The sequence below is a fragment of the Cynocephalus volans genome, chromosome 2 (assembly GCF_027409185.1).
Source record: "Cynocephalus volans isolate mCynVol1 chromosome 2, mCynVol1.pri, whole genome shotgun sequence".
NCBI classification, from domain to species: Eukaryota; Metazoa; Chordata; class Mammalia; order Dermoptera; family Cynocephalidae; genus Cynocephalus; species Cynocephalus volans.
In genome coordinates, this window is record NC_084461.1 from 67130518 (window position 1) to 67153047 (window position 22530).

General features: G+C 34.6%; 1 protein-coding gene across 3 annotated transcripts in view; it reads right to left on the reverse strand.

Moving 5' to 3' along the window:
* The window catches only part of HOMER1 (homer scaffold protein 1), a 130551-nt gene that overhangs the window by 83403 nt on the left and 24618 nt on the right, over positions 1-22530 (reverse strand). For all 3 annotated transcript variants that reach the window (XM_063087928.1, XM_063087927.1, XM_063087926.1), the window contains exon 2: positions 114-270. In XM_063087928.1, coding sequence (XP_062943998.1) covers positions 114-270 — 157 coding nt within the window. The remainder of the gene's footprint in view (positions 1-113; positions 271-22530) is intronic.

Consider the following 22530-nt stretch of genomic DNA (forward strand, 5'->3'; position numbering starts at 1 on the left):
AAACTCAAAAGGAAATATTTTATTTTAATGAAGATACAACACTCTGAATAAAACTGAAATGCTATACTATATAAAGCAAAACAGCAAGATTATTCAAAGTAGATGTAACTCACCTTTGAGCCATCTAAACTGATTATCCTATACACATTTCTTGTGCTGTCATAGAAATAAGACACAGTAACTGCATGCTTGCTGGTGGGTACCCAGTTCTTCTTTGTGTTTGGGTCAATCTGGAAGACATGAGCTCGAGTGCTGAAGATAGGTTGTTCCCTGCAGGGCAGAAAAGAAAATGATGGACTGAAAGCAGCCAGTTTTACTCCTTTGGACAAGAGAACATGAGAACTGTAAGAATGACTCTGCTTAACAACTAACTCCCTCATACCCCAAAATAAGAAAACTTTCTTTCAAATTTGAAATATTCTAGGCATTAAATTAAAAATTTCTTTAAAACAATTACAGTTGATCCTCATTATTCTCCGATTCTGTATATGTGAATTCACCTACTCACTAAAATTTATTTGTAACCCAAAATCAATTTGCAGACATGCACAGAGCTATGGAAAAACATGAGACAACTGACATGCACGTTTCCATCTGATGTTGAACAGGGTGACACTGCCTTCTTGTTTCAGCTCTCATACAATATAAACAAATGTTTTTTTGCAGTCTATTTAGTGCCATGTTTTTTGCATTTTTGTGCTTTTTGCTGGTGCTTTCACTATTTAAAATGGCAGCTATGCATAGTACTAAAGTGTTCCTAGGTGCTGTGTGTTCCTAGGTGCTGTGTGTTCCTAGGTGCAAGAAGGTTATGGTGTGTCTTACAGAGAAAATGTGTTACATCAGCTTCATTTAGGCATGAGTTATAGTGCTGCCAGCCATGAGTTCAATGTTAATGCATTAATGAAATATATTAAATAAGGTGTCTTTAGATAATTGATGTGAAAGGAAGGAACCTTCCCTGTAGGTAACCTGGCTCTTTCCCAGTTTTATTTCTGCAAACTTTCAATACAACTTTTCTTATGAAAGAATTTCTTTGGAAAGGAAGTGATACATTTTGTGCCACTCCCTTAAAAATGAAGCAGAAAATCACTTCTTGCTTAACTGCCATTATATACGGATTCATTTAACAAATAATTACTAACAATTCAGCAAGTCATTGTGCCAGGAGGAAGAATTCTGAATTGTGAATAGGTCTTATTTCGTCCCTCTTTCCCCATTCTTGACTTTCAGGGGGGCTGGTGCTACAGTTTGGGTTATCTTCCAAAAGCTCTGCAACCCTATTTTTAATTTCTCATCTTTTAATTAAAGTTCTAGGTAAAACTGTAGTTGGTCCGACTGGCTGTGGCTAGTTCCGGTCCACAGGGAAATCTAATCACACTCAACTCTCTTAAGGCATATAAGGAAGGGAGGTAGGGCACTATTCTTTACTGCCTTGATTATTATTTTTGTTTTCATTTGATGGGGGGTAAATTTCTAAATAGTGCAGACTGGTGATTATGGGAATGTGTTCTACTAAACATATTTTCTAAAAAATTAAATTAGTTATTAAGATAATATTTATTGCTTTTGCAAGCTTTATATGACCAAATCAACAAATCCTTACTCAATGGAAACAAGTTGTTGAGTCCAGTAAAGACTTCCCACATCGTATTAATTCACATAATTAATCCACACAATTTAATTCTTTTCAGAATAAAAATCTTTAGAGTAAACTAGCTACCTTATAAAAAATGACATTTGAATATCAACTAAGTACACAGCTTTCTTCAATTCTCTTCTGAATGGCTGGTTTCTTAAAGTCATAGTTCAAAATTTCTACGGTAAAAAGTCTACCCATCAAAGTCTGGACGATAAAGACAAAGGGAAATATTTTTCCCTACTGATACAGGGAACAAAATTCCTAGAAATACGGAGGATGTTACTACATTTAACAGGGCATACTAATAAATGATTCAAACTTTTATTGAATATCTGTTACATGCCAAGAACTGGGATAAGATGGTTCCTGCCCTTGAAAAGTTCAACTTGGCAAAAGAAAATGGATATGTTAAAAATAAAATGCTCTTCACTATGATAGATTCACTAAAAATAAGTGACTGAAGGCTATAATGGAGAAGTTGACACCTAAGTAGAGTTTGAAACAAGTTATGGAACAGTGGGAAGAGGGCACAGAATAGTACACTGTTGTGTGCAGCAAGAACCTTCATAGTACAAGTGCCTTTAGAAAATGAGGCTAGAATGAAGAAAGAGAGAAGCCAGTTCATGAGGGTCCCCAGTGGGAGCTACTGAGAGATTGTAACAGGAAACAGCTTTGCATTTTACTTTTCGTTTTGTTTTGTGGCAGCTGGCCAGTTCAGGGATCAAAACTTGGACCCTGGTGTTCTGACCAACTGAGCTAACCAGCCAACCCTGTGAGCTTTGCATTTTAGAAAGATAAATTTGGCAGCAGTGAAGGAGGCAGACAGGAGGGAAACAACATCAGACACAGGAAGGCTAGTCAGAACCTTACTAAAGAATCTCAAGTATTGAAGAATAAAAAGGATGGGACATTAGGGTGAAGGATGAAAAGGGATTAAAGGTAAGTTTAGGAAGTAATATCATTAAGTGTAAGTAACAGATTGGATGTAGGGCAGTGGTTTGTTCTCCAGAGGACATTTCACAATGTCAGGAGACATTTTTGGTTGTCACAACTGAGGGAGATTGCTACTGGCACCTAGTGGGTAGCAGCCCACCAGGAATGTTGCTAAACATCTACAATGCACAGAACAGTTCCCCACAAGTAAGAATTATCCAGCCCTAGTTGTCAGTAGTGCCAAGGTTGAGAAATCATTATGTAGGAGATGAAGGGGGAATCTGACTCTCCTGGATTTCTAGTTTGGGTCATGACTAAAAAGACGATGGTGCTACTAGCCAGGATGGGAAATAGAAAGTAAAGTCTAAAATTGTAGGAATTGAAGAGGAGAGGATGAGCTTGGTTTTGACTGAGTTCAGATGCCTACAGAATCTGCATGTAGAACTGCCAGGTCAAGAACTTAGAAACACAAATTTGGAGCACAGCAGAGAAAACCAGGCTGGAGTGAAAAATTTGGGGAATCACCAGGAAATCTCACGACCACTCTGTTTAAGACATGTTTTAACACTAAGCAAGTCGGTAAATTTCAGTTAGAGAAAAGCTGTAGAAGTACTAGTGGAGAAGTTACATCTGAAATCTTGAAGCTCTTGTCGTCTTAAAAAGACCTGTAATGCATTTGAAACTGATTGTCCCAATTGTCCAAGTGTTAAAATTAATACTTTTGGATGGCACTCATAAATAAAGGTTAGACACACTACTGCCTTTACAACAATTCACACAAATACCAACATTTCCCAAAGTGTGTTCTATGGAACAATAGTCTGAAATGAGTGTTCCGTGTTTAAATAAGTTTTGCAAACACTGTTTTATATCCTATTCGGAAATATTTATAATGAACATTAGCATGTTAAAGGTTCTAAGAAGTCCTGCAGTGCAGGAACCCATTTACTCTTGAACAATTCAGCATGTGGCAAAATTATTTGACCTCAGAACTCTTTTTCATGTAACACAAACATGTCATAGAATTTATAACCAAATTGAGAACCAAAAGACAATTTTCAAGGTAAATATATCTCACTGACAGATGGTCTGCATATTCTACCATCTTTACTGATATTATTAATTATATTTATGTAGTAATGGTCACTAAAAATACATATATAAGACAATACAAAATTGAGGCTTTATTTAGTAATGACTACAATACTACTTTTTAAGTAGATATTTTTAAGGACATTCAAAGCAACTCTTCTAAAGAAGTAAACATTAATATAAAAATCAATTTAAAAACCAAATTGGGCTGGCAAGTTAGCTCAGTTGGTGAGTGTGGTGTTACAACATTAAGGTCAAAGGTTTGGATCCCTGTACCAGCCAGCCGCCAAAAAGACAAAACAAAAACAACCAAATAGATTCAGACGAAATGCTTTAAACTAGCTGAGAAGCAAAACCACACACACAAATGCACACACTTTTTAATCCTAGAGAATAACCTACTTGGTAATTTTTTATATCAATAACCAGAACAATAAGCAGTTCAACTACTTTACTAAGAAAAGCTTACCAGAGAATTTTCCTGTTGGTTCATAAAATAATTCTAGGAAGCTGGTATAAGAACAATTCTGGTTCTTCACCTTGGGTTTAAATTCCAAAAAAGTATTACATACAATAATGGACTCTAAAACTTAACACAGATATGGAAAATTGGAAGAACGTGAAGTACAGTAACCTTGAGAAAAAAGTGGTAAAATCAGAATTTTGTTTTAAAACTAAAGCTTATTCAAACTCATTAGAGTTAACATAAATAATTACTACATTTAGCTCTCAGGCATCTGTGAGATGAGGAAATGAAGAAATGAGGATCATGAAAAACTGGAGCACAATAAAAAGACTATTTGCCAGGAGATATATAAGTTCTAGATCTAGAAAAAACGTTAACATTTGTTGTTTGGATAGCTTTGATGAAAAAAAAATTAATGATAATTCTGTTTTAAAATTACTGTTGAAGTCTATACTTTTGCAAATATTATTTGATTACTCAATAAATCTTCATTCCAAGGAAGTACAAAGGTATGGGTCCAACAAATGCAATCGGAGGAAGAGAGAGAAATTATACATTTCCTAGTCTACTTTTAAAGCCTAGCTTACAAATGTCCTTTTCAGAAATGTAAGTAAAAATGGATATTTTTATGAAGCAAAGGTGATATAAAGAAGGTTATGGTTCCAAATAGTTCCCAGACTTTCTACTCAATTTTTCAAAAGAAAGTAGCCTGGCAGAAGTGTTAGAAACAAAGTTGGTAATATTTTCCACTGAGGTTTAACACTGCCGCAAATATTGCTAGCTTCACTAAGGGTAAGCATGGCAATCCCATTTAGAAGTTGGTTTAGGAATGAATCTCTGAAGCAATTCTGGTTAATAAGATAACCAGTGGAAGCTTCTGGGTACACTCACAAAAAGATAATATACATGTAAGAAGAAATGTTCTCTTAAACAATGTGTTTGCTTGTGACATCAGGACCAGAGAAGCCATCTTAGTACTGTGAGGGGAGTGCCTGGGAACAAAGCCAACAATTTTTGTTAAGAATAGCAGATAGAGGGCCAGCCCCGTGGCTCACTCAGGAGAGTGCAGCACTGGTAGCGCCGAGGCCGCGGGTTCAGATCCTATATAGGGATGGCCGGTGCGCTCACTGGCTGAGCGTGGTGCAGACAACACTGTGCCAGGGGTTGTGATCCCCTTACCGGTCAGGGAAAAAAAAAAAAAAAAAAAAAGAATAGCAGATAGAAAGAAACAAAAAATGTGGATCCTTGATTATGTCACTGAAGCAATGAATCAACCTACCTCCAGGTTTCTTATGGGATAAAACAAGTTTCCTATTTGAAACACTTGTTATTTAAAAAATTACACAAATGGCTGGCCAGTTAGCTCATTTGGTTAGAGAGTGGTGCTGATAACACCAAGGTCAAGGGTTTGGATCCCTATACTGACCAGCTGCCAAAAAAAAAAAAAAAAAAATTACACAAATGATAATTGGAGAAAGAGGTTAACATAAATAAACTCTGCAATAACATGCCCCCCCCCCAATAAAATGTGATTGGTGGTCCACTCCTGGCTGGCTAGCTACACGTTGGCTGTTCATTAACTTCATAACACAACCCCACACCATACACAATGAGATTTTTGGGGCCCCATTTAAAATTGTAGAGGTAACTAATGGGGAAATTTATAAGAATAACTGCATTGACATGGGTGGAAAGAAGAAGAAGGCAAACAGAAAATGTGGAAATACCAAAAGTTCACTTTCAATTGACCTTCTCCTATAAGGATTTAATATCCAAAGCTTTCATCCTAAAACAACAAAGCTTTTTTTTTTTTGGTGGCTGGCTGGTATGGGGATCCGAACCCTTGACCTTGGTGTTACCAGCACCCTGCTCTCCCAAGTGAACTAACCAGCCAGCCCTAATATCCAAAGCTTTTAATCAAGAAACAGCAGTCTAAGAACTTATTAGATATGGAGGTTACCACCAAAAGAAATAGAAATTGGAATTTTAAAAAGTAGTCGCCTCTGGGGATAGAGCTGGCCAAAGAAAGGGATGAGATAGGGGGACTATTACTTCACTTTATAATTCTTTAAGTACTATGTAATTTTTTAAACTTTCTACAGGTAATAAAATATCTTTTAAAATGGCATTGTGCAGAAATCACAGTTACATCACAATTAATACCAAGAAAAGAATGCTTTAGGGTCATTTTTGAAGACTGACAAAGAATCACAGAATGACAACTTCTAATAGATTGAAACTCTACTGACTTAACAGTGCATGGTATGAAAGTGTTTCTATTATTAATAAGGAGGAACAAAGAAAAACTAGGAGAGGGGCAGTAATCCAAACAGGCCTAACTGTGGGATTGGAAGTGCTGAAAGTACATACAATTCCTGACAAAAATATCCTCCTTGATTAGAAGTAAATAAATAGGAAGTAAGACAATCTTTAGCTTGGATTTTGGAGTTTGAAGTGGCAAGAGAGGCTGAACAACTCTTGTTAAGGCCAAAAAAGACAATGGCAAGGATAAGTCAAGGAGTGGATAGACGCTAACGACCATTTAACTTCATATGTAATCCCTGAGGAATTTAGTTTCAGTGCCACTGTGAGGAGGTACAGTGTGCCTTCAAACAAGCAGGAGCTCAAGCTCTAGAATTTCCTAAAAACAATTGTTCTGTACAAATCAAGAATATAAATTATAATTCTACAGTATTATCAGGGAACCAGTTTAAATCTCTTTCTTCCACATATCTACCATACCTAAGAAAAATTTTAACTAAAATAGCTGTTTTGATGCTGCTCAAAGATTATGATTGCATAATCCAACTACATATTACCAACTGTATATTCCTATTGCCATGTTATATGTTTAACAGCTGACTGTTTACAAATAGAATGTTCTTTTTAAAAAATCATGTCTACTTTGAAGAAAGCAAAGATTCTGCTAATGGCTACCCAACACATAATTATACTGCAAGACCTCCACCTAGTGATGAAACAAAAACATAGCAGGTGCATGTTTTTTAAAACTTCTAAGTTACTATATAGCAAACGCAAAACTGTAAAATGGCATTGCTATAACAGAGGTATACAGACTTAAAATGTGATACCAACAACTACAAAACGTCTTCTGGAAAGATTTTTAAAAACTGTATGATCAGAATTCCCTTGTCTTTTAACTGGTTAATTGTATGTTCAAATGAAATATTTTTAAAAAAATCGTTTGCATCACAACAATTTAGCATCAGATATACTTTCATGACATCAAGTATTTTATTTAACATATTAAAGAAAATACAAGGTAAATTAAAAATTTCCAACTGGAAAATAAGGTCATTAAATTATTAAACACTTAAACAGTAACAACACTGTTTATAATCCTCATATACCATCTCACACTTTAAGAGTAGTTTTTATTCATCTCAGTCCTTTCATGAAGCCACAGAACTAGTTATTAAAAGAGATCTTAGTACTTGTTTACTCCTGGGCACTTTAATCAGTAGCTGCATTTAAAAGATTAAGGGATACACTGAAATTCAGAGTAAAGAGCTAGCAAACCCATTCAATGTATATATTTAAGCAACATCTTCGGTGTTCAAAAAAGCTGGCTTGCTATTTATTAAATAATTGCCAAGTGACACTGTCTCTGCCTCTCCTCCCCATTTAAAACCCTATCCATTTCAGATAAAATACTGGGTACTTTAAAAAATAGCAGGAGGTATGCCTGATATATTAGATTTAAAATTACATTTTTACCATTACATCTAAAATTAGAATTGTATTTTCAATTCATTAGGCTTTAAATATTCTTCTCTTTCCATATGATTTCCACTAAATAAAGTTAAATTCTGAGAACTGGCAGTATACACTAGAGAAATTTAAGGAAAATAGCCTCTTGTTAATAACCAGAATTTAATTCTTGCTAATAATATGGGTGGTACATTACTAAAAATCTAAAGTAAGTGATTTCCCAATAGACATCAGTTCTTAAAAATGTTAAAAATTAAATGTTAAGAGGCCATTTAAATTCTTGTATCTTTAAGGAACAATAATACTCTTAGGCACACTTTTCTTTTACAACTGCTACAAACTAAATTAGTGGATACTGAATTCGTATAATATCTGCACAATTAAATATTCTAAAAAATAAACCCAGGATTGAAAAGAAAGATCTGAAGGTACTTTGGCAATATGTTAACATTTGCAAAATTTGAATAGTGGGCACATGGATGTTATATTATCCCGTGTATTATTCTGAATATGTAAAATTGCTCAAAACAAACAAATCTTACACCATTTCTCTTGTTCTTATTGACACTGCAAAATTTGAATAATCAGCCACATTTTATTTTACACTTATAAGCAGGTACTTCAAAAAGTTCGTGGAAGAATTCATATATCTTTTAATTCTATTTTTGTATGAGATTTTGAAGTACTCTTGTATATGTCATTTATTTTAACTGCCACATTAATAGTACACACTATGACTAGGACTGCACTATCCAATATGGTAGCTATTAGCTACATGACTACTGAGCATTTGAAATTTAGCCACTGTAATTGAGAAAATGAATTAATGTTTACACTTTATCTGATACTCAATTAATTTACTGAAAAACCTTTATGTATGGAACAACTTGGGTATGAGAATCTACTTTTTCCAACAGTAAATTTTATGAAATTTAAATTCAGATCAAGGGTTTCTGATGAAAATTTAACATCCAAATTGAGATATGCTCTAAATGCAAAATACATAATGGACTTCAAAGACTTAGTATGAAAAAAGAACAAAATATCTCAATGATTTTTATATTAATCATATGTTAAAACAATAATAAGAGGGTTCTTCAAAAAGTTCATGGATTTGTATATCTTATTTTGGGGTTTTTCTGGTGGCTGGCCAGTATGGTGAATTTATCTTTTAATTCTATTTTTCTCATGAACTTTTTGAAATACTCTCATATTTTGGATATCCTGTGTCAAAATATATTAAAATTGATTTCACCTTTCTTGAACTTTAAAAGTAAATTTAAAATTGTATATGTTGTTCACACTGTATTTCTGGTGGAGAATGCTTAACTAGACAATATTTTACATAGTCATTTGCTTATTGATAGACATATAGGTTGTACCCGTTTTTGCACAATTATAAACAATAATCCTGTGTGCTTTCTTGTGCACACATGCAAGAGATACAATAGAGATAGAATTCCTGGTCACAAAGTATGCACCATAGCATATATCTAAATTGCTCTTCACAGCACTTGTAAAAACTTACACTCTTATTAGCCTTATATTACATCCTCCCAATATTAGCCTTATATTACATCCTCCCAATACTTGATAACATCCAAGTAACATCTTTAATTTGTGCCAACTTCATGGGCATGATAATGGTATTTCATTGTTTTAATTTGCATATCCCTTATTACTATTGAGGCTGAGCAGCTCTTCGTGTATTTCTGGGCCATTAGAGCCCAATAGATTTCTATACTCATTTCTTAACTTATTTTACCTCTAGATAGTGGAAAAGCCAGAATCTAAAAATCAACACCCAAACCATGTGCACAGGAACATCTCATATATCCAATTCTAACCACACATGTAAACTTAAGGTCAACACCCACTAAAGCAGAGAAGGGCAGAGTTGGTTACCTTTCTAATGTTGATGATATTCAAAGTTTAAAAACCAATATAGTATACAAAGGGCACTTCAGAAAGTTTGTGGAAAAATAAAATTGAAAGATAATAGGAATCTTTTTATGAATTTTTGAAGTATATAGATACAGCCCTTTTTTCAAAGGTAAATTACAGTTCTTCGGTATAAAACTTAGTTTTTATTTTAATTTTTTTTATTTTTTATTTATTTTTATTTTTATTTATTTATTTTTTTTGTCTTTTTCGTGACCAGCACTCAGCCAGTGAGTGTACCGACCATTCCTATATAGGATCCGAACCCGCGGCGGGAGCGTCACTACTGCGCTCCCAGCGCTGCACTCTCCCGAGTGCGCCACGGGCTCGGCCCTAGTTTTTATTTTTATATACCAAAGTGTTTCTGACATTCCTCTAAATATTTCCATTGTGGAAGCTGGGTTAGTGGAGGGAGTGGAGGAGTGGTGAATATGCCTGTTAGTCAAACTTTTAACCTAGACTCATTTAAAATGTTTTACTTGCTCAGCATCAAAATAAATAAATAAATAAATAAATAATAAACCAAATGCATTTAATGTTAAACTAGAAGTCAAAAGTAACAACATAGTTGTTACTATGCCAAATAGGTTAAGCTTTTGGGTGTTTTTCAAATAATAAACGCCACCACTTCATTCCCACTCTATTTCTCTATGCATTTTCATTCCAATGTCCCTCGGACTTTAAAGTGATTTAATCACTTTAATCTGATCAAGTTTCCTCTAGTCACAGCTAATTACAGCTGGCTAACTACTTTCTGAGTTGTTGTCAAGTTATCTAGCTATAAGTCTAACAATGAACAGCATCTGGTATTTTATGTATGGTAGTCAAACATTCTTCACTTGATCTTAGCCAAAAGGCCGAGAAGCGATAGTAGTCAAACATTCTTAATTCCCCAAGATTATCCAGCTTTCAAACTATCTTTCTCTGTTGAAAAGGGGCTATATTAAACATAACTAAATGTGATTTATATTCTCCATTTCTTTTTTTTTTGTCAGCTTTTCAGGTAGCAAAAATTACAGACAAAACTCTTATTAGATGTATCCCAATTTGGAGTTTTGCAAAAAATAATCCCCGTAATGATGTGCTATTTCTGCTCAAACAGACTGGATCTGTTTCACAACCATACTGTTAATAATTCAGTCATCACAGCATCATAGAAGCCCTAACAAATACGTTTTTTGACTGTAAAGAAGGTATTTAAAGTTTTTTTTCACTGACCAGAAATTTGACACTGGAAAACAATAAGCTAGGTTTGAGGCCTTTTTCATATTTAGCTTTCCTGAAAGTGAATTTTATTAAAGGTTACCTGGTAAAGGTAATCACTATTGATAAAGGAGCACCGTACAAGATACAGTACCCCAATCACTTACCGCAGTGTTTTTCAAACTCTAGATCACAACCCAGAGGATTATGATCAATTTAATGGTCAACAAGGGCATTAAAAAATTGAATGAGAATGTAAAATATCAGAGCACATCACACTTGGTAAGGGCATGTGTGTTGTTCCATGAAAATTTCAGCCACATATTTACATACACCTGTCACAACATAAGATGCACATTTTACTGTAGATCAGGATCAAAAAGTTTGAAAATGGGCATACAAAATGCTTTTATTTCATGTTCATTAAAATTCTCAGAAGAAGACAGATAACACCCATTTTGTAGTATGAAAAGAGAACCTAAGTGACTTATTTAAAGTCACACAGCTAGCAAACATATGAATAAAAGCATATTTTAAAAAATGCAAATGAAGACGGAATTCAATCTCACCAGAAATGAAAGAACTGCAAATTGAAACTATGAGTTGTTACTTTTTCACCTGTCAAAATAGGAAACTTTTTTTTTAATGACAAAATGCAATGTTAGTGAGAGTTTAAACGAACCTGATGTTTTCTCAAGAAACCGGTGGGAATATAAATTAGCAAAGTCTTTTTATGCATATCAAAAGCCTTTAAATCTCTGTGCATATCCACTGACAGAGCAATTCTATTCTAGGAATTTCCCTTAAGAAAATAATCATGGATATATGCAGAGATTTATCTATAGGGATGTATCACCATATTGTTTATAATAATAAAGAGGTGTAAGTTAAAATGTCCAATAACATAACATCAAATAAATTATGGTACAGCCATCTAATGGAATACTAGAATAGCCAAGAAAATACAAAGTTGTAGAATCTTTAGTGACATAAAATGTTCAATATAGTAAATGAAAATAGCTTGTAAATTAGTAGATACAGTATAAAAACGTGTCTATATGCACGAGAAAAATACAGAGGATATATTTATCTTAGCCCTTGCACTGCCTCCCCTTCTTTCAACACAGAAGTCAGAATGAATCTTCTAAAAACCCAATCTAGCACTAAAATATTCTAGGTAGAAAGGGGGGTGGGGAAAAGGATAAAGCAAGAATGACAAGACGTAGATGGCTACTGAAATGAATGAGATGATGGGTACTTCTCTGTACACCTGAAAAACTTCATAACATGAGGGTACTTCAAAAAGTTTGTGCAAAAATAGGATAAAAAGATAATATGAATCTTTCCATGAAGTTTTTGAAATCCCCTTGTATAAAGTTTTAAAATAATAAAACCTAACTCAGGAGGCTCATTCCTCAAAACCCTCTAATGGCTCCCAATCTCTCTTACAATAAAAGCCAAAGTCCTTAAAATGGCCTGAAGGCCTTCTACCAGTATTTCTCAACCACGGCTGCACATTAAACCAGCCTCCATCCCCAGACTTAGTGGTCAGGGTGGGCAGTCCAGCAGTAGTGGTTTTCAAAATCTTCCAAGGTGACTCTTATGTGCAGCCAGAAGGGAGAACAACTACAGGATGTGGCTCCCTACTCCCACTCCAACCTCATTTGTCTCTTGCCCTCTTTTGCTCCAGCCACACCGGCCTTCCTGATGTTTTTGAAACATGCCAGGCACCGCCCCCCCCCCCCCACCTCTAGGACTTTGCCTGAAGTGCTCTTTTCCCTCACCTCAGCCTAGCTTCTTCCTTTGTCTTCTCTAGGCCTTTGCTCAAATGTTACCTTCTCAGTGAGGCTGTTCCTGGTCACTCTATGTAAAAATTGCAGCCCCCTTCCTCTCATCTTCCAGGACTCCCTTTTCCCCGTATTTTTTTTACTTTCTTCCATGGCCACCATCTGACATACAATAGATTTTTTTATTTATTGTTCCTCTCTCCCAGCTAAAGCACAATCTCCTAAAGTGCAAGGGTTTTGTCTGTTTTAATCACTGCTGTGTCCCTAGCAACTCAAATATTAGGCACTCAGAAAATACTTAATAAGCAAATGAATGATTATATACCAAAGTGTTTAGAGTTGGTGGTGGTGGGATTACAAGTGACTTATTTTTTCTTATCTCAATTTTCTATGTGAACATATATTTATAATGAGAAAAATGGCTTTTTAAAGCAATTTTAATCCAATGTATTTGCTTGCTTTTAAAAATACAGCTAATGGAATGTTGTCTTGATTGCAGAAATAAATACATATGTAAACATTCAGTGAGCTGTACAGATTTGTGCATTTTACTGAATATAAAAAAAAAGTAAATGTCAGTTATAAAATATTACAGTCCTAGTGATATTGGATTAATCTAGCAAACACAGATATGGGGACACTGTCCTGCAGAATGCTTCCTACAAAATAAATAAGCCACAAATCTCACTGACTCATATTTTTCCATCAACTATGTCTGCTCACAATTTGCTTTATGGTGTGTAACAATACCTAGAGTTATTCTACACAAGTATTCTGTAACTACCTGTGCGATTTGAATTGTAAACCAGCAAGATTGCCCTAAGGGATCCTGTAAAATATCAACTTTAGGAAAGCCAATCATCTAAAGCTGAAGAAAGTTCACACACAGCATAGATGATGATAGTTTAACTAAACAGGTACAGACAAATATTAGCTGCAACAATCGATAAATAGAAAAATTACCATTCTACGAATGCCTTGTATTTGGCAAACATTCTACAATATTTAAATGAATATCAGAACTCCAGTTAAGGTTGCCTCATCCCACCACTTAGAAATCAGTTCTCTGCAATTCTATAAAAGCCAGATCCAAGGTCTCAACAAAGTGGTAATAGCTACTCTTAAATCTTTCCTAGTCAAAAACAGCCTCTCATTATGTGAAAAAGAGCTTTGGAATCTCAATCAAATGCTCTTTTGAGACATTTGAGAAAAACAAGTGAGCCTCATTTCTCAAGAAATGAGGGAGGAGTAGAATAATAACAAGGGTGCTATAAACATCAGCATGAGCAGGGCATGTCCTCTTGCAACAATTTTACCCCAAGGTATTAAAAAACACTTTAAATAAAAATAACTGTGGTTAGATTATGGCCAAGGATACAAAGTTTATATGAATTTATGAGCTAAACCACAATATTTTAAAATAACTGACACCATCCTATCCCTTATACCCTACATGCATTCACTTTTTTCTTATTTCTTTTTCTTTTTCTCTTTCTTTTCTACTATTAAGGTACTTTAGCAGAAGTATCAAAAGTATTTGTTTAAGGAGCCTGTAAAACTATCCTAAATTTTCTAAGGGCAAATTCTTTCCCTCTGTATTAATAATATAGTCAGAAGGCAAATTTCTAATTATTTCAGTACCCTAGAAAAATGCCTTCACTGAATTAAGATTTAACATTCTCCCTTGAATCTTTTAGCAGACTGATAAAAGAAACTCCCATTGGACCACCATATCTTATATGACAGTGCTAGGGAGAAAACTTGTTTGCTTGCTCTTATACCCAAACAGGACTACAACTCAATATACTTCTCACTCATTTGCCAAGAAGTGCAGCCATGTTCAGTTTCCACTCTAGTGATAATCTCATCTCAGGTGTGTGCTATCTATTCATCTGTTTCTTTTTAGCAACATATTTTTATCTGTCCTGTTTTCCCTTGTTCCTGGTTTTACAAAATACTGAAAATACCCTGTAGAAACTGAAAGGTTATAAATAAAAACCGAATAGCTTAAACACCAGATATTGAATCAAAAGAGTAATAGCAACAGAAAAAAGACAGTTTTTAATCTTGCAGTTTCCAACCTTGCAGGTAAATTATATGATATCTCAACAGTTTCCCTTTATAAATTAATGAGCACATTCTAAATTGTTTAACAACAGCTGACATTATTTGTGCCAAAGGAGGAAAGCTATATATTGAATAAATTCATACTAAGAAATCTAAATATGCTGCTCTTGAACCTGAAAACAAAACCCTAAGTTTATAAAACAAATATGTGGTAAATTCTTTGGTTATACTTAACATTTTTAAGAGCTTACTACACGGTCAGACACTGTTCTAAGCACTATGCCTGTGTTATGTAGTCTTCTCAGTCTTTATGAGGTATTACTCTTACCCCTCTTTTGAAGATAAGGAATCTGAGACATAGAGAGGGTATAATTTGCTCAGATGACACATTACAGAGCTAGCACACATACATAATTCTGGCTCTAGACCCCATATCTTTATGTTATACTGACTCATTGGATGGGAGAATTCTTTTATCATGTAAACCTGATGAGTTCACTGCTGTCACCAAATTCATGCCTGGCCCATTGGAATAATTCAATAAATGGAGAAATAATTAAATTCTTTAATGTTTTTGCCAGAAAGAAAAAGCAGCGAGGAGAAAGCAGAAAGTACTTTTGCACATGTAAAGCTTAAATTTTATCAAAATATGCATGTTCTCGCTATCATATCATCATTTTCAGAAATGCCATGTGTGATAAAATCTAGCCAATGTCTGAAGCAAATATGACATACTCTGGAATTAATAAACAACTTCTAGCCTCAAAAGCCAATGTATTCACCTCAACAAGCTAACACTATTATTATTTTTTTATTCTGTTACAGAAGTACGAGCATGCTATCAAAATACAATCAAAGAGTTATTTTCCCTTGAAGAAGGAAGGCTCAAGAACTATGATAATTGGCATAACTAAGAATGCGCTTTTGTATTCTTCCAAACCACACTATCATTCCGCCAAAGTACTATAGCACAAATTGTCTTCAAAACACAGGTAAAAGGTAAGTGGTACCAGCGCACATACATATATCTCATGAAAACATTTAAGTACCCTTAAAAGTGCTTAACATGCACAGTAACCATAGTTGTGTCGCTGTACTATCACACTTTTGTCAACAAAATTCCAGTAGAGAGGTAATTACAGCTTGTCAGTTGCTCTGTATGCTAGTAGCTTGCTCTTCACAGTCTTCTCAGTGTTGTTATTGAAATATTGTACCTCACAATAGTAACAGCACAAAGCCCTCAAATATCAAGTTCTTAAGTACCATAAAAATAGGAATTCAATCATCAACACTGCCCAGGAATCAACAATCTGGCATTGCTGGCACTGCTTATCTGTGCCTTCTTTCCATATCTTTTCCAACTGAAATGATGAAAATGAAAGGGTTCTAAGAATCAGTCTAGCCCCACCTGCTACATTTTGTATTTCCAGGACTCCTTCAAAACTGACTTTATTAGGTACAGCCCAGAGACTATTACTGGACAATTTACTTTTACTGGGTAAAGCACCTAAATATTATACCTTTTAAACTTTAAGCTCATTGTTCAGATTTACTATTCACTTGCCAGCACAGGAAGAAATTTTCTCTTTGCATGGTAATTGGGCCAGTACGGGCTGAGCCTTTGTTATAGAGGTTCTATCTTTCTCCACTATCTCTTCTGTTGGCTGGATATCAGGCCACGGATATGAATTTTTTAGACCATAAACTTCAAGGGTGGCAACTTTCTGCTATACAGCAATCTGTTCAAATCAAGTTGAACAGGGAGGTTCTCAGACTATCCAGCATTTAAAGAGTATTCAATACAGCCAATCAACTGTCATTTAAAAAATTTCAGATGTTTGGACAAAGGTTTACGGAAATTTCTGAAACGTTTAACTGTTTTTGAGAGGCAATGCATGCAATTTGAGAGAAGAGAATGACATGGATTCTTTAGAAGAACCATCTTTTAATTATAATGAAAAGTAAGAAGGGATAGAAAACAGGTCCATAGTAAATCCTAAATCCAAGTTTAGACAAAAGTTGTAAGTATGCTTCACAAGATTGTTTTGTCAATCTTTACCTTTATTATGGTTTTATTTTCTCCTTCCTTGGTGTCAGATAGTAGACAGCAAGGAGATGAAGACATAACTTTAGGTGTGCCACAGACTGGATAACAAAATATTAAAAACGTCTGCACTGGTACAATAAGCTATTATTTTCAGAGGTTTTGTTTTTGCATGGACTAGCTTGATTGATATTCATAATTAATCTTGTGAAATAGACATGACAATTTTAATAAGACCTTTTTTACACTTATAATTAAAGAGTCCAGATCAGAAACCACATCTTCTGGTTCCAAACTCAGGGTTCTTTCTATTATTGTTCTACATTGAGCTTAAAATGCCTTTGCTGTAGAACTCCAACAAATCTCACATGCATTGAGATATTTACTGTACGCCCATTTCAGAAACTTTTAATAACTAATACCTTTATGTTTGGTGTTCAGATTATAGAAAAATAAAAGGTCCTGTTACATGCCAAAATTTGATTAGTGGGCCAATGAAAATTTTGCTGGATAGTTTAAAACAAATCTTTAGTATCTAGTTAGAAAATACCGAATATTAAAAGGAACTTTAGAGATCTAGGCTATAGAGCAACCCTCACAATGGAAACTAAACAAGAGATGATCAGCAAGTTGCGCCAGGTGACAAAGCCAATTATGGATATCCAGAAAAGCTTTATTTGAACTGTTTCAAAACTCAACTATATATATTATCATTATTTTAACATCTCAAAATGCACTGTCAACATAAAATGTCATAGCTAGTCCATACTTCTTGCTCTCTGATACAGGAGTTTTTCCAAGAAAATGTCTTGCTTCAGTTTTTAAGATACAATTCTCTACTAGTTGTACTTGTGGGGAAGTTGTATATATCTTCTATAAAAGCTTTCTGGGGGCCGGCCCATGGCTCACTGAGTGTGGTGCTGACAACACCAAGTCAAGGTTAAGATCCCCTTACCAGTCATCTTTAATAAATAAATAAATAAATAAATAAATAAAACCTTTCTGAACTATTATAGGATTCCTAAACATACATATGCACACATGCACGCAGTCAGAAAGGCTGGAGTCCATAAAAACAAGTTTTATAAAATAGGTTGTATAGACTATTTTAGAAAGTACTTATTAATTCTTTGAAAATGATGTGACTTTAAGACAACCTTTTTCTTGGAATCATCACAACTCAATATTATGTGACATAGACACAGGAGGAAAAACGTACTTCACCGGGTGAAATTATAAATAGTTGATGGAAAAGGGAAGATCAACAGAAAACTTCAGTAAACTGAGACTTTTAAATGGAGGACTGCACAAAAAACATTCTAACATTTGAAAAATAGGATTTGTAGGTATCCACTTTACATGATTGTGGAAGGCTGAATAATGGCGACCAAAGACATCTATGTCTTAATACCTAGAACCTGTGAATGTTTACCTTACTTGGCAAAAGGGATTTTGCAGATGAGACTAAGTTAAGGATCCTGAGATGGACATATTATCCTGGATTATCCAGGTAGGACGACTAAAGGTTATCACGACTGTCTTTTTGAGAGGGAGATTTAACTACAGAAGAAGGTGATGTGATGAAGGGAGAAGAGGGACAGAAAGATCTGAAGATGCTATGCTGCTGGCTTTAAAGATGAAGGGAATAGCCATGAACCAGGAATGCAGCTCTAGAAGCTGGAAAAGGCAAGGAAACCATTCTCCTCTAAAGCCTCCTGATGACTCCCTGATTTCAGCCCAGTGAAACTGCTTTTGGACTTCTGACCTCTAAAACTGTAAGAGAATAAATGTGTTGTTTTAAGCCACCAAGTTTGTGGTAATTTATTAAAGCATATATAGTAAACTAATACTATTATTATAGATACAAACCTTCATCCACTTAAAATTTATTAACTCTCTACAATTCATAAAGTTAATTTATAATCTAAATTATACTAAAGAGAAGTTTCTAATCATATATCTCAAATAATGTGTTTAATAGTGAAAAAATTACTGAAGAATAGCATAAAAATCTTAATAAAAGCAACTCTATATTTATGAAAGCAATTTTAGTCAATTTGTTTGCCAACTGGGTATCTTCAACTGCAGCGTAATTTGATGAAAATTAAAGCTCAAGAATAACAAATTATTGTCATGGGACAAGTTACAGTAATTGTTCCAAAGTATCAAGAGTGGCTGAGTAGTGAATCTATTTCTCTCCCTCTTTCACTAAACATCAGACCAATGTATCATCCAGAGTAGCATTTCTACAAAAACAAAACAGCTGAAGAGTAGGGAAAAAAGGTGGAGGAAGAAACTAATGTTTTGTTGAATTTCTATCACATGTAAACACCTTATATATATATTCTCATTTAAACCTCAAAACAACTCTGAGATATAAAAGAGGACAGATTAAAACAACAATAACAAGACTTGTTGGACGAGGGGGGAGTTTAAATAACTGACCAAAGGTCACAGATAGTATTTGGTACTTCTGGGATTCAAATCCAAGACCAACTCCAATGCCCATGACTTTTTACTATTTCTAAAAAAAGAATGGTGTCTGTTAATAAAAACTAAACTTAAATTTTCTTTACTTCTGAATAACTCAGTGACCAACCCAAAATCTCATAAGTAATAAATGTTTGTTACTGCCATGATAACAAAACACATTCTATTTCCTCATTCCCTCTGAGACAAGCATTATAGCTATACAAGTTATTACACTTCCATGTAAATATTACAAAAAGATTGCCTTCTTTTATTAGGCCCTTCTACAAACTGAGAATTTTAACTTTCCTAATGTAAATGAACCTTCCATGAATCAAAACCTTCAAATATGAAACATGGTATCACTATCTTATTCATTCCTTCAACACACATTTATTGACCATCAATTCTTTACCAGGTGCTGTGTTAGACACAATGGCAAGTAAAGCAAGACAGTTTCAGGCCTTGCCAAATTAATGGTAGGGGGAGACGGGTAAAACTACTAAACCAAAAGTAATAATTTATGACAAATGTCATGAAAGAATGATGCAAAGAAACAGGAGCACCAAAAAGATACTTCTCAACCATCACAACATTCTACTTGCCCCACATAAAGCAATAAGGTAATCTGTATGAGTGATTACTAATCATTTATGATTCAGATCTATCTAAAATCCACTTCACACTCTCCATCTTCTTAACTGCTTTTTCTTTCACCACTTATGTATGGGATGATAATTTCAGATTCTCCAAGTAAACTCTCTCATAGCACTAGTTATCTTTCCTTCATGACAACTGTCAGTATTACAACTTTATTTTTATCTGTGAACTTTCTTAAGGGTCTGTTCCCAGACCTTGATGGAGTAGCAGTGACTGGATCAATCCTCCCATCTTAAATAACTAAAAAACTGGACAAAACATATGAATTAAGTTTTTAGACACTGGACAACAGGCAGCACAGCACAGTGATCCTGGAGACAAGGGAAGCAACCTTGCTCTATAAATACTCCCACTTACTGACTAGAGAGGGTTTCCAGGGTGCAAGATAAGGAGGAGACCACTAACAGAGCCGAGTTTAGGACAGGGTTGAAAATTTGAAGAGGCAAAGCAGCTAGAATTCGCAAGACATAGTATTAGAGAGGAGGGAGCTAAACACAAAGAAGAGGTGCACAGAAAGAGCACTCTAGAAATCTATAAAGGGTTCCTCTTATGTCTTCATCTTAGCAGCGATCACTACATACATATGAGAAAAAAATCTGAGTCCAGAGAAGAAGCACCAGGAAGAACAGGCAGAACAATCCACAGGGCTGACATAAAGCAAGGAAGAGTTCATGTTCCACCCAGCCAGAGGGGAGAGTAGTACATGGGACATTGGGTAAAGTATCCATAAAGGTGTTTCACCAGTAGTGAACTAAAATTGGCCATAGAGTAAAAGGCTGCTCAGGCCCCACATAACACAATTTAAAAGCAAGACTTGAAAAGATCATACTATTTCCGAGTAACTTAACTGAGTCCTATCTAGAACAAAGCTCAGAATATATAAAAGAATACAAACATATTCAGCACCCAGTGACGTAAAATTCTACATACCAAATATTCAATGGATAAGTAAAATATAACCCATAATGAGCAGAAAAATCAATCAAGAGAAACAGACTCAGAAATGACATAGGTGGTAGGACTGGTAGACAATTAAGAACATTAAGATAGTTATTAAGACTAGTCCAAGAAGGTAGAGGAAAGCATAAGCAGTTAGAGACTTGAACATACAAAAATCCCCAAATTAACAGCAGAATAGGCATTACAGAAGGAAAAAACCCCCAAAACCAGGTAACTTGAAGACATAGAAAGTATCCAAAATGAAGCACAGAAAAAATAATGAAAAAAACCCCACAGCATCAACATGATTACTATGGGATAACTTCAAGCAGCCTAATATAAATGCAACTGAATTCCCCTAAGGTGGGAGGGATAGAAAAAAATATTTGAAGAAATTTTTGTTGAAAAATTTCCAAATTTGATAATATTGTAAAATCACAGACCCAAAGCTCAACAACCCCAAGGACAAGAAACAAAGAAAACTGTACTAAGGGACATCATAATTAAATTGCTTGAAACCAATGATAAAGAGAAAATCTTAAACAGTCTTGGGGTGGTGGAGCAGGTCACATACAGAAAAACAAAGATAAAAATGACAGCAGACTTCTCATTGGAAACCATGCAAGCCAGAAGATAGCAGAATGACATTTTCAAAGTATATGGGGGAAAAAGAAAGAAAGAAAGAAAAAAAAAACTGGTCTACCTAAAATTCTGTACTCAACAAAAACATCTTTTAGAGATGAAGGTGAATTTAGGATGATGAAAATATCTTAGAACTGATAGGGGTAATAGTTACATTGTGAGTCTACCAAATGCCACTGAACTACACTTTAAAATGGTTAATGGTCGATTTTGTTACATGAATTTTACCTGAAAAAAAGAAAAAAGAAACTTAAAAAAAGGAGGGTGAAATAAAGATTTCCTCAGACATAAAAAAAGCTGACAGAATTTATCATCAGTAAAAATGACTGTGAGAAAATGTTAAAGGGAACTTTTAGGTAGAAGAAAATGATTCCAGATGAATATCTGGATCTACTTTAAGGAATGAAGGACACCAAAAGTATTTTTTTCTTATTTAAAAAATCTCTTTAAAAGATAATTGAAGGGCCAGCCCGTGGCTCACTCGGGAGAGTGTGGTGCTGATAACACCAAGGCCACGGGTTCGGATCCTATATAGGGATGGCTGGTTCACTCACTGGCTGAGCATGGTGCTGACAACACCAAGTCAAGGGTTAAGATCCCCTTACCAGTCATCTTTTAAAAAAAAATAAATAAATAAATAAAAAATAAAAAAAAAAAAAGATAATTGACTGTTTAAGTAAAAAAAAAAAAAAAATATATATATATATATTATATATATATTGTAGGGTTTATAACATTAAAAGTAAAATGTGTAGCACAAAGGCGGGGGGATGACATATACTATTACAAAGTTCTTATTGTATATGAAGGTAGGCTGTGATAAGTTAAAGATGTATACTATAAGCCATAAAGAACCATTAAAAAAAAAGAAGAGGTATAGTTAGTGCACCAACAAAGATAAAAAAACAACAATCTA